Source organism: Harpegnathos saltator, unplaced genomic scaffold (assembly GCF_003227715.2).
Source record: "Harpegnathos saltator strain DR-91 unplaced genomic scaffold, Hsal_v8.6 scaffold718, whole genome shotgun sequence".
Classification (NCBI taxonomy): Eukaryota; Metazoa; Arthropoda; class Insecta; order Hymenoptera; family Formicidae; genus Harpegnathos; species Harpegnathos saltator.
Window position 1 is genome coordinate 51,393 of NW_020230558.1, and position 16,407 is coordinate 67,799.

At 36.3% G+C, this 16,407-nt stretch overlaps 1 protein-coding gene and 1 long non-coding RNA gene across 7 annotated transcripts; one reads left to right on the plus strand and one right to left on the minus strand.

Moving 5' to 3' along the window:
• Positions 1 to 2,972: 2,972 nt before the first annotated feature.
• On the minus strand, positions 2,973 to 13,273 carry Girdin (protein girdin). Of its 6 annotated transcripts, none has more exons than XR_003113998.1 (24): positions 12,576 to 13,230; positions 12,398 to 12,486; positions 11,977 to 12,286; positions 11,769 to 11,882; positions 11,477 to 11,661; positions 11,297 to 11,378; positions 11,054 to 11,232; positions 10,837 to 10,963; positions 10,634 to 10,757; positions 10,200 to 10,534; positions 9,824 to 10,105; positions 9,650 to 9,762; positions 9,385 to 9,576; positions 9,153 to 9,303; positions 8,899 to 9,081; positions 8,505 to 8,792; positions 8,185 to 8,385; positions 7,948 to 8,093; positions 7,701 to 7,793; positions 7,539 to 7,602; positions 6,951 to 7,059; positions 6,767 to 6,867; positions 4,529 to 6,690; positions 2,973 to 4,437 (listed from the first exon to the last, which is right to left on the minus strand). XR_003113998.1 is itself a non-coding variant. In XM_025305819.1 (24 exons), the coding sequence occupies exons 2-24, from the start codon at positions 12,624 to 12,626 to the stop codon at positions 6,418 to 6,420; spliced, it is 3,792 nt and encodes a 1,263-aa protein (XP_025161604.1). In that variant the 5' UTR covers positions 12,627 to 13,173; positions 13,255 to 13,273; the 3' UTR covers positions 2,973 to 6,417. The 6 variants fall into 6 exon arrangements, 5 of the variants coding, with proteins under 5 accessions (XP_025161604.1, XP_025161605.1, XP_011149688.1 ...); XM_025305819.1 differs by adding an exon at positions 13,255 to 13,273 and having other exon boundaries at positions 2,973 to 6,690; positions 12,576 to 13,173; XM_025305820.1 differs by having other exon boundaries at positions 2,973 to 6,690; positions 12,576 to 12,956; positions 13,084 to 13,230.
• A 589-nt stretch (positions 13,274 to 13,862) lies between these two features.
• On the plus strand, positions 13,863 to 14,676 carry LOC112590112 (uncharacterized). The gene is made up of 2 exons (XR_003114011.1): positions 13,863 to 14,006; positions 14,151 to 14,676. It is a non-coding gene; the product is annotated as an uncharacterized LOC112590112 (long non-coding RNA).
• Positions 14,677 to 16,407: the final 1,731 nt, after the last annotated feature.

A 16,407-nucleotide genomic window follows, 5' to 3' on the forward strand; every position in this document is an offset into this window, starting at 1 on the left:
GTACCCCCTCGATATGCGGTTCCCTGTAAAATTCACGTCCTATCCGGAATCTTCAGGCCCCGCTCTTCTCACCCCCTTCTCTTATGCATGTACGTACTACTGGCATTGGACGTTGCAAGGCAACTGCGAGGGGCGAGGAAAATTGCCATGAAAAATTTGCATTTGGTGTAATCCTTTGCGGCGTAAGGGTTCAAAGAGGTGAACTGCAGGCTGGCAAAAATGACTTTCGAAGGATGCCGTCGAAAATGCGTCACACACACGCAAGTTCTAATGAGAATTGGAGAACTGGACTATCGCGGCAACATTACTTGTTGGCGCAATCGTTGCAATATATGTTTTAGCGACGAACGGACGAGATCAAATCACGAGATAAACGAGAAATAATAATGGACACAACTTATGGATGGGATAAACACAAGCGTGAAGTTAAATTTTCGTTTCAAAGCAGAGACCATGTGAAATTGGATAAAGCATCCAATTTTATCACTTATTCTCGCCAACCCTTTATCTTCGATCTCGCTTTTGGCACTAAAAAATCATTATTAACGGTTCAACGTTGAATTTGGTACTTGCAGGATGCAAGTCTCTGTTAACAAATTCCCGAATAGCCTTTGCCGAATAGCACTTGTTACTTGATGAGGCAAAAAGGCATTTAATTAAACGTATAATTGCCGGCGGTGTCGCCTTCTCGTGGATGATTGTGAATTTTCGAAATCTCGAGTTTCCTTGTGGAATCTCAGTTTCTATTCCGGCGCTTCTCTTTCTCCGCTCATCCCTTTCTTTTCGCCCACCCACTCTCCTCCCTTCGTTCGTCGCCTCTCGCCACCACGGACTGCTCTTTTTCCTCCTTCGTCGACATCGCTACGATTCTTTTTACCGCCTCAGTCCGCCGCCACCCCGTGCTCCTGTCGTTCTTATTTTTGCCCCCAACTCTCCTCCACCCGACCGCCGCCGGGCTGCTCATCCCGACTGCGCTCTTCTCCCCTCGCTTCCCCTCTCTCCCTCCTCCCACAACCTTTTTCCGGACCGGTAGGAAAAGCGCGAGAGACTTTTATTTTCGCACGTAGAAAAAGCAAGGCGGAAAGAGAGGTTTTGCTAGCAGACCGTTACTGCGAGGCGGACGTTTTTTGCGACAGCTCCGTAATCCGTGAAAGGGTGAGAGAGCGCCGGTAGAAACCAAAGGCGCCGCGACGCTCGCTCGTTCGCTCACTTGCTCGTTTGTTCGTTCGTTCGCAATTTGCATAGAGCGAACGATCTGTACGCGCTCATAAGACGCCGATCGAATGCCAAGCTAAACGCATCGTTGCTTAAACGTTGGATGTAATTTGTTCCCTTCGTTAGGTAAAATTATCCTTTCATTTCTGTACAGCACACCTCAAATCTTTAATCGGTCGTTCCGAAAGGCGATAGAGAAAGCAGAAACTTAACACTAATTGTAGTACGATTGTTTTGGAAAACTTCAGCGCGATAGAACTGCACGATAGAAGATTCAAGGTTATTAAAAATTAGATCTCGGAACATATCTTTCTGCATTGTACAAGAAGAAACGGAAAATAAGCACACGCGCGCAACACGAGTTTAACGAGGAGCACAGCGCGGTTCCTTCTAACTGGAAATATGCAAATTCACGGAGGAGCCTGAGAAACACTTGGAAAAGGGGTCGCGCGCGCAATGGACAATTTTTTGACCAGGTCGCTCGTAATGCTGGCGGCAGAAAAACCGGCGAAAAAAGTAAGGGATCGGGCAACCGGTGAGCATTACTATGCGTGAGATTCTCGTTCACCAAGACGCCCAAGTATCACGCAGCTGCTTTATGTCTCTTAGAAAAGTCAGGCGGCTTGAAAAAATGTCCCTAATGATAATACCGCTTCGATTCGAAGACTTCGAGTGTCTCCTCGAGCATTTGTTCGCGCGTTATTTTTTCGGCGACGTCCTTCGTCGATTTATGTAACATTAGAATTACCACGTTATCGAACATGATTTGTAGTTCCTTATGGAAATTACTTCAATATATGTAACGATAATATATACAGGGTGTCCGGGATCTTTTGGAAACGAAAAATTGTGAAGATTAGTCAGATCGAACTGAGAAAAAAGTCATGTGCTATTTTGCAAAAATCGCAATAGTTATTAAGTTATCAATGATTGAAAATGATCACATCTGGAGGTTCTTTTAATTGATAACTTGAAAATTTGCGTACTTATTTGTGGCAAAATGGCAAAGGCAATGACTTTTCTTCTCAGTTTTATCTGATTAATATTTACAATTTATCTTTTCCAAAAGATCCCGGACCCCCATATGTATATATATATATATATATACATATGATTTTGAAATTTCCAAAAGTCAGGGCGCTATTATAACAATATATTCTTGAGATTAAATAGAGCAGAAAAGTCTAGTATCACTTTTACTTCCGACAAATAGTTAGCAAGGTATCGTAAGTTAAATATTGAAAAAGTTATCAAGTTTTCCTTAAATATCTCAAAAAATATTAGATATATAAAAAAATGTTTCAGACAAAAGTTATTTAAATTAATTGGTAGAAAAAAACGGTGTAATAAAAAATTGGGGTTTCCATTTAAGAAAAGTAATGATCAGTGAATATCTCGAAAATGATGCCATTTGCGTAAACAAAATAGTATAATTGTTTTATGTACCCCTTGAAATCATACAATTTTTGTTCGAAACATTTTTGCTGAAAATGCTTCGTTGAAGAATTATTGAAGTGCGTTTTTTTAAATGGGACAACCTGTATATATACAACGATCCATTATATATTTTTAATTAACATTAATTAAAACTGAAAAAAGTAAATATTTTTGCTGTTTAATAAGATACTTTTTCAAAAATTCGTAATTTTGACTTCACCGTTGGAAATATATCGCGTTAGTTGTCGGTAGTTCTAACGCAATTTGTTAAAAATAAAATAAAAATCGAAAATACTCGCGGGTCGTCTCTTTTCCTCACTCTCTCCCTTTTTCTTTCTCTCTCTTTTATTATATTTTTTTTTATTTAACATACGATATATAACGAGATTGTAATTACAGATTATATCACATATCGGTACCATATTTTAACCTGCGGAAAGACGTATTAGAAGACGATAGTCGAGTGGAAATAGCAAGTACACGATTTAAATGAAGGATGTGTTACTCGCGATATCTCATTATATAAGTGTAGCATTACATAAAAAATCTCAGCACGTATGGGATATTTTTAAGACATAGAAGACAGGTGTGTGTGTGTATATCGCTTATATTAAATTACCTACTTACACACCTAATACGTACACACAAAATTATTATAAAAATATAAGTTATCGAAATATAAAAAAGTAGCCTATATAACTTACACCGCGTTAAAGTGTCTTGTGACGAAGAGGTAATCGATACAAATGTAAAAAGCAAATGCAAGTTTGTGCCTTTGTTACCTGCATGACACTTTGTTTATATCTCTACGTTAGTCTTGGCTTTTCTATGGGAGAAGAAAATAATTGCATCTTACATTCCCGGAAAATAAGCGTAAGAATCCTATCTACCTATCAACAGTAGATAATGCGACGTTAGATAGCTGCGTACGCAAAAACTTCTCAACGAAATCTTATATATTGGGTTGAGTAAAAAGTAATTTAGTATTTTTAGATGAAATTGAAAGATATTTTTGTATTAAAAAATGCCTTTAGTGAGCAATATATGCACTATTTAGTCCAATAACCTTTCGTCATCTTTCAGACAATTTAAAGATTCGATCCTCCAAAACTTCCTCGTTTTTTGAGCAAAAAACTGCTCAAGATGCTTTTTGCAGGCCTCTAAAGAAATAAAATTTTTTCCATTGAGGAAATTCTGCAGAGATCTGAATAAGTGGACGTTTGATGATGTCAGGTCAGGTGAATACGGAGAATGAGGTAAGACATTTCAGCTAAGCTGCAATAATTTTTGCTGAGTTGCCAAAGATACGTGCGGTCTAGTGTTGGCTTGGTGGAATATAATAATACCATAACGATTGCTCAATTCCGGACGCTTCTCATCGATTGCTGCTTTTAAGTAGTTCAATTGGGAACAATCATTGTTGGAATCAATTGTTTGCGGAAGCAACTCGTAGTACACGATACCTTTCCAATCCCACTAAATACACAGCGTGACTTTTTTCGCATGGATGTTTTGCTTCGGTGTGGTTTGCGGCGGTTCATCTTCTTTTCCCTACGATCTTTTGCGCTCTACATTGTTATACACAATCCACTTTTCGTCGCCCGTTATCATCCGTTTTAGAAATGAAACGTTTTTATTGCGTTTGAGCAATAAATCGCAAATGGAGATGCGGTTCATTAAATTTTTTTTCGTTCAAATTGTGAGGTATCCAAATATTGTACCGAGACACGGAGCTAAGCGTGTGCAAGTGGTTCACAACGGTCCTCTGAGATATGTTGATTATCTCTGAAATCTCTCGTGTCATATTATATTATATTTTTGTGGTTATTTTTAATCAATGTTTTGATTTAGTCGTCATCAACCAACAATGGCCTACCTGAGCGCTCACAATCTTAACATATCATATCGCCAGCACGAAATTTCGCAAACCAGTTTTGGCATACATGTTCGCTTACAGCATCTTCTCCATACACGGCACATATCTTTTTTTTTTGGTTTGTGTCGTATTTTTCCCTTTGCGAAAATAGAAAAGCATCAAACACCGAAAATATTGCTTATTTTGCTCCATGTTTACAATGTCGCCAAATAAAAATTACTGAACGAACTTTGACAAATAACAGCTTAAAATACGCAAGAAAACTTAATCTTTCAAAAAAATATATGGTGTCAGATATTGGGTAAAGATTGCACTAAACACTTCTTAATGCCATCTGTCCACAAAATACGAAATTACTTTTTACTCGACCCAATAGTTTCGTATTACATTTGCGAGTAAAAATAGAACCGGGTAAGCGTTACATCAAGTCGAGCACAATGTTGTTAAAGCAGCTGTAACTTTGTTACTCGGTATCTTGACTGTCAATTTCTCGAGATCATTCATCGCTCATGAATTCTTTTTCCCCGAGAGCTTTTCTCTTCACATGAATAAAGAGAATAAAAAAAAGAATAAAATTTATCGTTAAAATATTCGGTGAATATACATGAAAGATATTTTCTTGAATAAAATAAGTCCTACCTGCATCATGTTTCATGTGAAATTGTACATTTATATAATCGAACCTTATTTCGTAATAAGAAATAGCACCAGGCGACCGTGAAATCGAGACATTAATCTTAGTTCAAAGCTTTTTAAAATTTATCTCAATGTCGAAATAAAATCAAAATGCGTTATCTTTCATGCAAATTCACTAAAAATCCTAATCGAAAGAAGAATAACGAATTAAAAGTGTAAAATATAGAAACAGTGAAAATATAAAAAAGAACACGTTAGACGAATAATTTTCGAATTGCGTAAATCATCAACGACGAACGTCAATTCGATTCACGTTACGACTATACGTCGATTTAGCACGAAAGCTTTCTAGGAACTCGTAGGCGCTCTATTCTTAAATCTACTTTGTAATGTCATTTCTTTGTAATTTCCAATTACATGCGCAAATTTGTCCACGATATTAAAAGGTAAAAAATCTTTAGTATACGTAATACTTTTTCGCTTTTTTGTCGATCTCGTTTGAACAGGCATGTAATTTACGTTGCGTTTGTCTCTTTTTTTGTTCGTTCATAGAGTATAAAATGATAGGGATGTGCAGGTGCTCGCAAAATTTCCAAATCACGGTCAAGACGCTCTTTAATAGAATTTAATAATAATATCTATTTCTGACTCTGAGAACACAGAATTCTGAAATAGAGATCTTTCCTTTCTTCAGTATTGGCTAACAGCGCCTATTAAGGCGAATTCCCAAACGCCATTTTACGATAAATTGAGATAATAGAAAAAAAAATAAGAATGAAGTGTGGTACGAAGAACAGGGACTACGCGTATGCAGTCACAATAGACAAAAATTAAGCGTAGTTTCGCAGTGACGAAAACCACATCCAAAGACTTACAAAAGACTTTAAATAGAAATCCTTGAAATACGAATCAGAATGGCTCAATAACGATCCATCGAAAATAACCTGCTCTATTACAACTTTAAGTGAAAACGAAAACAAGAGAACATCCACGATGTATGGAAAACGAAAGCAAATAATCGCAGGACTTGGAACGATTAGAGGCGAAAAACAAAGCGTCATAGGCTTCGAGAACGCCTATTTACGTAAACAGCCGAATTACGTGCATAGTCGTGCACACGCAGAGACTTGCACACCCCAAGCAATTAATTTGGCATTACACTCGCAATTATGAGATATATGTATAGAGACACCCTATATTTTTCCTTGAATATACTAATGGAAGCATCATGTGTGGGCAGTATGAGAGTTTGTTTATACACAACCATATTCGTACCATATCGGACTTCCAGTCTTTGGCTCTTTATCAGCGGGCGATTCCGTGAGCGCTTCGTCCTGTACCACATCCTTCATCGGAGTACCACTAACGCTCTTGGACTCGTTTATGACCGCCGACACTTTGTTATAGATTAGAAAGGGACGCGACTCTACTTGCTGAGTTTCCGATTTCAAATTCGGTTCCATCTGCGCGGCATGCTGTCCATCGTCTCCTTGTTCTTGATAGGATTCGCCCAGTAGTCTGTCCGCCTACGGTTCCGAAATTTCCTTGTTAAATATTGTGTTCACGACGTGATTAATCAGTCACTGTCGAGGTGTTTCTTACCGGCAAAGAAGTGGATGACGGTGGAGAATCGTCGGTATAGTACACCGTTCTTCTGGTCCCGGCATGTCCGAGAGCGTCTGACCCGAGAATTCTGCTCGGTCCTGAGGATATTATACAAAAATTGATTGCGTACTGTCAGCACAGACTGATGAGTCAAGTTTGACTATTTCAATAAATAATTTACCAGGTAAACGGTAATCGTCGGTGCTGGCATCCGAATCGTTCCCGGCTGTATCTGACTCGTAAGTCTTACAGTCCGATTGCTTGGAATCTTCAGCCCATGAACGGCGATTCTAAGAATATTTTGCATTTTTTATTTCATAATATTGTAACTATTGAAACGTTTGTATGAAATAGTAAACTCAATAGACGAGGATGTACGTGTAGATGTGTAGAGGATGTGTCATACGATATAAAATAAATATATAAAGAGACAAGTGTTGTATAATATAAAGTTTATATCATATATATAAAAAGTAGTTTTATTTTGATTTGGTAGTCTCAAATATCCTGTAAAAATAATTTCGTTGTATAAGTTATTACATAGATAAGCACAAGTAGAGAGATTAGGGCCCATATTCTGAACTCTCTTTTATCACTAAAAGTGACTTTAAAAGTGGCAGAATATGAGCCTGATGTGATGTGAAAAACAAAAGATGTAAGAAGTATGTGTAAAATATGTATAGAGAGTATTTTTTGTGAACCGAAATGATCGATGAGTGTATGCATATTATTATCGTGTTTTCTTCTCATCATCGTCATTTATAATTACCTTATTTAGGAGTTCCGATCCGGCTTTTCTGACTCTACGAACTAAATTGGCTCCGAAACTTTTCCTATTTTAGAAACAAAAATGTGTACACAAGAGAATTATTAGGTGGAAAATATTTGTATTTAAAGTATGGACTTTAAATAAAGCTTTTGCTAAGCATACTTTTTGGTGGTACAGCTGTTCAGTTTCCTGTAGTGTTCCATTATTTTGTCCTCCAACTTCTCTTTCTGTCTATACAACTGATTAACTTTATCCCTGCAACATGTACACAATCGCACATCACTTATATTCTTTGGATACACCTTAAAATAATTAATTCGTAGTTAAATGAGAGTACATCGATACAGTTAATGCATATATATCTGAAGTATCAATCTCCATCGAACAAAAATTAAGTCGTCGTACTAACGTGAACATTTTCTCCTCCATGTGGTAATGTTCCTTATCTTGAAGCGAATGCGTCAAAAGTTCATGATACTGTGTAAATAATAAACTTATATGCTCCATTAAGGAACGCCTGTCATTATCCAATCCAGAATTCATCTCTAATAACATCTAGAAAAGAAGAATGGAACCATAAGTTGGACATTACATGTGAGATTAATAAAACTCACTTTATATCGCTGTACAAATGTTATTGTCATACCTCACATCGTTCATTGAGATGATTAACTTCTGCCTCCAAGTCCGAGCACCGTTCGTCTTTAATACTAAGCTCTCCCTGCATCTCAGTCTGCTTTAGACTCAAGCGATTCACCTCGACTTTATTCTTTCTATAATCTTCCTGCAAGTTTCTGTATTCCGCCTTCAATCTTTCGCTTGCAGTATACAGATTTCTGAAATCATCCTGAAACATTTGCAGTGTCGTTATAAGATCTCGCTTACGTTGAGATGAGGCTGGAGAATACAATCAGAATATTTAACAAAGATCGAAAACTAATAGTGCAAAGAGTGCCGTCGAGATACCTTCAACTTAGAGTGTTCTCCTCGAAGATTATTTAAGCTTCTCGTGTTGTTGACGAAAGCTTCCCGTTCAGATTGCAACGCTTCGCTCTTTGTCTCCAGTCGCTCGACAGTCTCGCGCAATGTTCTATTCTCGTTCCTCGCGTCTCTCAGATTTGATTTAAGAGAGTCACGTTCATGGCGCAAAATCTCATACTCGTTGTTCAGTTGTTCGTGCAACGACTGCATAGTGCTTTGATCACGGAGTAGCGCCGAATGAACCTGCTGTTGCGTGTTGCGTTCCTTCAAAAGCTGAATACGCAAAACATTTGTGTTTAACAAAACGATTCGACAAAATAAAAGCACGATATGAAAAATAATGATGAAAATTGCGAAATATATGTGTTAAAAGTGGCACCTCTTCTTTTTCAGCGACTAATTGTGAATTTGCCAGTTGTAGAGCGGTGTGTTGCGCGTTTAACGAATTGGTTTGCGACTGTAACGTTGTGATGTGAACCTGAAGTTTCGCGTTCTCGGATAACAAATGTTCCGAGGCCGTTTGAGACATGGACGACTTCATCTGCAGTTGTTCCACCTCGCGCTGGAAACAAATATTAAAGTATAATATAGGGCGTAATTGATACAATTTTGACGCGTTTCAAATGTAAATACCTTCAGAGGTTCTATTATAGCTTCGAAGGTTTTATTCAGCTCATTGCTATTTTCTTTCTCGATGGATTCAGATATCGCTTTCTCGTTGCAGCTGTTCTCTGAGAGAGACGATTTCTTTACGTAATTTATTATTTCTGGTAACTGGGAAATTCTGTAATAATTTACATATGTAACCATAGAAATCATAACAAGGATTAATTCGTCTTTAAGTACAATTTGGCTTTATTTATACCTCTCCATTATAGTTTCTAAAGACAAGGTTAACAACATATTGTCGCTAAGGCCGAGTTTTTCTAAAATCGTAAACAACTGTTGATTGCTTCGTTTCTCCGCGACAAGATTAGACTGAAGTATCTCTAGAGTTTCTCTATCAATCGCAGCTCGCGTATCGAGTTCTTTACTACTTCTCTCGATTTCCTGCAGTCTACGGCAAAAATACTTTCGACATTACCGAGGATGAGATTAATTTAATATATAACGAATTTCTTTGCACGTACGCGCACCTAGATATCTGTGTAACGCAATCTTGTAGCTCCTGTTCGAGTTGCAGCACTTTCCTCTCCAAGACTTCGATTGTATTTGTCGCTTTATCTAGGGCCACATCTTTTTCCTGAAATATTGTGCGAAGATATGTATTTGATAATATCGGAGACACGGAGTAAAGTAATTACCTCGATCGTTTCTCTATATTTATGAATATCACGTTGTGCGACATCTTTTTCTTTCTCCGTCGCTGTTAGTCTCGATTCGAGATCGAGATATTTAGAATTGATCTCATTGACGTTGTTCTCAATAACTTTCAGTTCCTCGACTTTTTGGTTCGTCGTCTCTAAAGTGCGTTCTAAATCGTCAGCACGTCGTCGCACGCTTTCTAGTAACAATTGAACACGTTGTTTTTCTTTCACTGCTGTGTCATAACTTTTTTCCAGTTCTATTATTTTTGTATGGTGGATCTAAACGTGGCAAGAAAGAATATAAAACGAAAAATAAAATAAATTTATATTAAAACAAGGTAGTGAGGTAAATTATAATCGGTATCCAACATACTTGAAGTTCTTGTTGTTGTTTGTCGGAGGAAATACGTTGATTCTTGAGATTATTTTGAAGTTTCTTATTTTCTTCCAATGCTTGCTTGCAAACCAATTCCAAGTCAGAGTTTTGTTGCGTGAGCCTCTCGTTATTATCGTTCAATGACTCGACTTTTAACGAAAGCTTTTTTTTATCTTTCTCTAGCTCCAGAACGTGAGACGAATTTTCATGAAACGAAGTCTCCTTCATCGAATCGATCAATGTACTTAAACGACGATTTTCCAATTCTAGTCTCAACGCTCTCCTCTCAGCATTGCTCGTTAATTGTTCAGACAATCTGTTCTCGTCAGGCACTAAGGAGATACAAGAGGTTTACTTTTCTTTTTTTCTTCACAATATGAAGATCTGTTACTACATTAAGATAGATCTCAAAATGCAATTCGATAAATCACCTGGCTCTTCTGAATCACTGGATCCAGCTAACGCAGCTTCATTGGCAGCAGCTTTCGTTATTTGATGTAATTGAGTATTCTCCTCGACAAGTTCTTGATATTTCTCTTTGTCGGCAGCACGTTCCTGGGGATTATTTTAAATCAGCTGTCAAAGTGCATGTTATTCGATTTACAGTATTATACGATTTTTGCAATCTTCTTACCAGCACCATGTCGTTAAGTAATTGTTTATACTTAATGATTTCAGATTCAAGTTCCAACACTTTATCAGCTCTATTTCTCGACGAACTTAATTGTTCCTCAAGCATCTCTCTGGTTTCCATTAAAACCCTTAAATGTATGACAAGCATTTTGTTAGAATTATTTCTTCCCATTTAGTTGTTGGAATACAATAAAAAACAACAAACGTTAATGCATTACCTATTGTCTTCCCTTAATTCTTCTATTCGAGTTTTATAGAATTCAATGTCCGTGAGTTTTTCTCTATAACGTGCAACCTCTATTTCTAAACGATCCGCTCGTTCCGCTCGTTCGATCATGGCATCTAATTCATCTCTGTAGGATTTAGCAGCACGAGCTTCGTGCATTAATTCTTGATTCTGAAAGGGCAAATTTTCTGTACATTATATATTCGCCATAAGAGTGCGAGTTGATACACAGTACCTCTTGCCTCAGTTTAACGAGCAATGTTTTGTTATGTTCGAGCTCTTCCTTACACTCAAGCAAAGCTTCTGTCTTTTCTTCTCTGTAAGTATATCATGAGTACGAAAGATGTTACATAGCATGATATAGAATAATTCTATGATAACATAGAAAAGTGATGAAAAAAATAAAAATACTCACAATTCCTGACGTTGTTTCCGGACTTTAGATTTCCAATCGGCTAATTCTACTGCATAGTGGTAATTATTTTCTCTTTCAGCCTTTGTAACAGGGTGAGATTGCTGCACCTTGATTATTTCTTCAGATGCACTACTTGAAGATTCATTTCGTTCAACACTATCATCTAGCGCAGCATCTCTCCATTTCTGTTTTTTATTATGGTAGAATAATATCAGAAGTAGATATACTTTTGATATCATGAATATTGCTCATCAATTACAAGCAACCATGAGAGATTGCCACACTAACATACCTCCCGATAAAAATCCAATTCTTGAGTCCACTTTTTTATCTGAACAAATAGATAACCCATATTTGCATTTGCCATAGCATCCTGTGTAATGACTATATCTTGATGGTCTGTAATCTAAGAATACACCATACAAATTTATATTGCACAATTTCACAATATAAGAAATTTCAATAGTAATGTCTTATTATTGATATTTTGAGTATAGTACTTGTTTGATACAATCCACTATAGCAAGTTGAGTATCAAGATGTAAAGTTGTTATTTTGCTGATAAATTTTTCCTGATTGGGACACTGGACAGCACATCCAAGCAATAACAGTAGCAATAACTTCATATCAGCTATATACAATTCAGGTTCCTTTCCTAAATTCGTGATATCTGGTAACTTTAAAATCAGATTGTCCATCTCTTCTTCGTAGAATTGTTTTATATTTTGTACTATAGTTTTCAAGTTTTTTGTACGAATAACAGGATTGCCATCAGAAGGCACAACTTCATCATGCAGCGGTTCTGGGTTGCTGCAGAATATCAAGAATATCTTTATCTCTCAAATCATATCGTCTCAATGTTAACTCAACTTTTACAATAACAACTGTTGCAACAAATATGATCGTGTAATAAAGACTCACATTTGTAGGAAGACACTATGCAGCAAGACACCATCTACTAAGTCTTCGTAATTTGCTAATGCATCAGGATCCTCCAGACAGCTGACAACCTATAAAGTACCAAATTAATATAATTTTTAATAATCTTACAATCTTTAATAGATGTAAAAAAATATCTAAATAATCTCTAAGGACTCACCCAAGTGACCAATGGTCCGGCCAGTAAATCGTCAATTTCTGAGGACGCCATTTTCGTGTATTTTGCTCAGAATAACGGTGCGATTATCATCTATGAGTTGGCGTTGACATCTTTTTTCACGGCGAGAATATTGTAAAGAAACCAACGTTGCTGTCGCGTCGCGTCGCGATGTGTCGTTAGGTCTCGTCTCACTGATCAACTACTCGCGCACCTTCTTTTTCACCCTGTGAATCTGACCCGATTCACACCACCGTTTGCTTAGGCGCAAAGTCGCGCTCTTCTCGCAACTTAACGCCGCTCACGAGTGCATCATTGTACACCCGAAACCATCCCAATGCAACACACAATCGCGCGACGTTCAGACAATTACGCTCGGTTAAACTGGAGAAAATAAGAGCGCGTTCAATGTCCCGATACCGTGTCCATCGCTCGCAAGTACAAGAAAGTACATATCATATTTGCCGGACGAGAACCAACTTTTCGCAATCTCGTTACACTTTGTACTCACTTAGCCGGTTCGACGAAGGTCTTCACGATCCCGACAGCTGATCGTTCGAGCAACAAGAGCAGCGAAATCACAAAAGAGAAGGATGAACGTCTAACAAACCAAAATCAACTAAAATTAATTGTTATGATTTGGGCCGGGATCATTGCGCACGCGCCATAGCAAACAACATACCAGTGAAAAGACCGAAGAGATCAATCGATGATCAAATGAAGTGTCCTTTGGTCTTTTGTTCCGAAATGTCATTCCAAAGATATTTTGTTCCAAAAGTTCAAGTATTAAAATTTTCAAGTAAAAATTTGAAATTGATCTGCCATAATTAATGCTAATTTCTACTTTAAAACCAATTGCCAAGTGTTCCTAGTCGCAGAGAGTTTTTAAATACAAACCAAAAAACACTAAAAATTTCAACCTGATATTTCTAAAGCCCGGTTCAGAATAGGTTGCAAATATCCAGTTGCGAGTTACGAAGAACTACTAGTTACAAAGTATTATTTTTGGTTGTAAGATAGTTGCGATTGTTAAAAGAGAATTGCCCAACTTTTAACTTCTTGGCGACGGCAACCGGCAATCGCAACTGTTTCTTACAATCGAAAATAGCATTTTGTAACTAGTAGTTGCCTAGATCCTTCGCAACGGTAACGCGACAGTTTCCTGAAAAATGGCGGAGACAAGGTTGGTATCAATGAAAACTTCTAGACGACATAGTTTTAATTCCTAAAGGTTAGTAATATTGTTTAAGTGGTAAGCTGTTAGTCTGCGCAAACTTTTTGACAGATGTACGTACGTGTGCCACAAATATCATGTATCGTCAAATTATAAATGTAAAATACTTTATAATATCAAGTAAAAATGACATAAGTGAAAACATAAAGTGCGTATAACAAAATAAATGAGACGAGTGAGAACATAAAGTCAACAATAAGGTAAAAAACATAATAAATAAATAAATATATATATATATTATATATATATATATGTGTACATGCATATGTGTAACTAGATAAATAATTATTAAATGTAAATGTAAATAAATAATTTAAGTTTTTCAGTGTTTTGGCATGTTTCAGTAAATTATCGGTTATGGTTGTGACTTAGTTCTTCGCATTGGCATAAATCTTCCACTATTGCAATAAAGAAATACATATCAGATAAGTAATTAATATTCACATAAAATAAAAGATTAAGTATCTATGTATAGTCAATAATGATAGATGTTGAACCCATTCTTTCTTTCGATTAATTTTTTGTCTCAGCTTCCCAGCTATCCAAGTTCTTGCAGAATATTAATAGTTGGAGGCCACTTTCCTGTGAAGTAAGATTACCAAAGTCTGAGGTTACTGTGTCCTTGAATGTGCCCCAGTAAGCAAAAAGTGAATCACATCCTAACATCAAATATCAGAGTAAGATGTATTACTAGCAGTGTGATGACAAATTAATGCATCAAACTAAGAATAGGTTCGTAACATTGATGTTTACTGTCATATCATTAATGCTTTTAACAGCTGTACTCGAAATACATAATATTAAATTGTAAGAATGCTAAAAATATTCTGGCAATAAATGCAATAGAATGCTTAATAATATACCTAAAAATGTAATGATTGTTGAATGTTTACGAAGACTTTCCTTCAGTTCTCTATTATGTCGCTCACTTATATTGTTTGTTTTATATAATTAATATTAATATTCTGTAAGAACTTGGATAGCTGAGAAGCTGAAACAAAAAATTAATCGAAAGAAAGAATCGGTTCAACATCTATCATTACTGACTATACATAGATACTTAATCTTTTATTTTATGTGAATATTAATTACTTATCTGATATGTATTTCTTTATTGCAATAATGGAAAACTTATGCCAATGCGAAGAACCAAGTCACAACCATGACCGATAATTTACTGAAGCATATCAAAACACTGAAAAACTTAAATTATTTATTTACATTTATATTTAATAATTATTTATCTAGTTATACATATGCATGTACACATATATATATATAATATATATATATATTTATTTATTTATTATGTTTTTTACCTTATTGTTGACTTTATGTTCTCACTCGTCTCATTTATTTTGTTATACGCACTTTATGTTTTCACTTATGTCATTTTTATTTAATATTATAAAGTATTTTACATTTATAATTTGACGATACATGATATTTGTGACACACGTGCGTACAGCTGTCAAAAAGTTTGCGCAAACTAACAGCTTACCACTTAAACAATATTACTAACCTTTAGGAATTAAAACTATGTCGTCTAGAAGTTTTGTTGATACCAACCTTGTGTCCGCCATTTTTCGGGAAACTGTCGCCAGAGAGAAGCCTGAGAGCGGGCATGGCTGCATTTACAGCGTTATGGAAAAGTTGGCTGATTCGCAGCGCCAACTGGTCCATTTTTCATGGACATGAACTACTAAGCCAATGTCCACGATTTGTTGGTACTATTCCGTGCTATGTCCATAATTATTTGGTTCTGTTCTGTGCTATGTTCACGAGCGAGCTAGATTAGTTAGATAAAAACAAAGAATCTCACCACCAGCGAATAGACAATCGCGACGAAGCGAGCCAGCAGCGATGTTATCGTAAGGCAGACGTCGCCGTCTCCCCTTTCACTCCCTTATTTTCCTTTCCACATTGTTTTATATTCATAATTCGGGAAGAAAATAATTTCGAGAGTTCGGACGATTTCTAGCAATGACGCGACAGAGATAACACGCGGCCACATTAATTTGTCATGACTTTTATATTACTTATAATTACATAAATGCCCATATATGCAAATTATAGATAATTATTACGCGTATGTTTTAATATTGTACAATATGGTATATAATAACAACAACTTCATTTCTTGCAGTAATTTTTTTAAGATCTTCGTTGAGGTCATGAATTAATTTTTTTCTTCATCAATCAGTTTTCTGCAAAAATTAAGATTTTTTAAATAAAATATAAAATGTTTCTCTTTTCTCTCCGAAGAGTTAATTAAAAAATATGTACACTCGTGAACTATGAGGTATGTGCACCGATTTTTTGTTGACTTCGGAACACGCTCCAACTTGAGGAGAAAAACAACTACTGCTTCATATGTCAGCGCTGTCACTTATTACGAGAGCAGAAGGATGACATATACGAGTGTCAAATAAGTAGTGATTGTGGCGTAGACACAAATGTCTTGGAGACTTTGAGTTATAATTGAAGAAATGAAGAAAAAAAATAGTGATTGTGAAGAAAAATGGCAAAAGGCTTCATAAAATTTGTAAAACAGCATATTAAAGGAGAGTATTAATTGTCTAATAATATTTTAAGTGAAAA

Excerpts from the sequence above, each read along its gene's own strand:
- Girdin (XM_025305819.1), bottom strand. The coding sequence starts at position 12,626 with ATGGCGTCCTCAGAAATTGACGATTTACTGGCCGGACCATTGGTCACT. Across the intron at positions 11,662-11,768 it reads AATTGGATTTTTATCGGGAG|AAATGGAGAGATGCTGCGCT; the intron begins GTATGTTAGTGT and ends AATAAAAAACAG. Across the intron at positions 9,763-9,823 it reads AATATAGAGAAACGATCGAG|GAAAAAGATGTGGCCCTAGA; the intron begins GTAATTACTTTA and ends ACAATATTTCAG.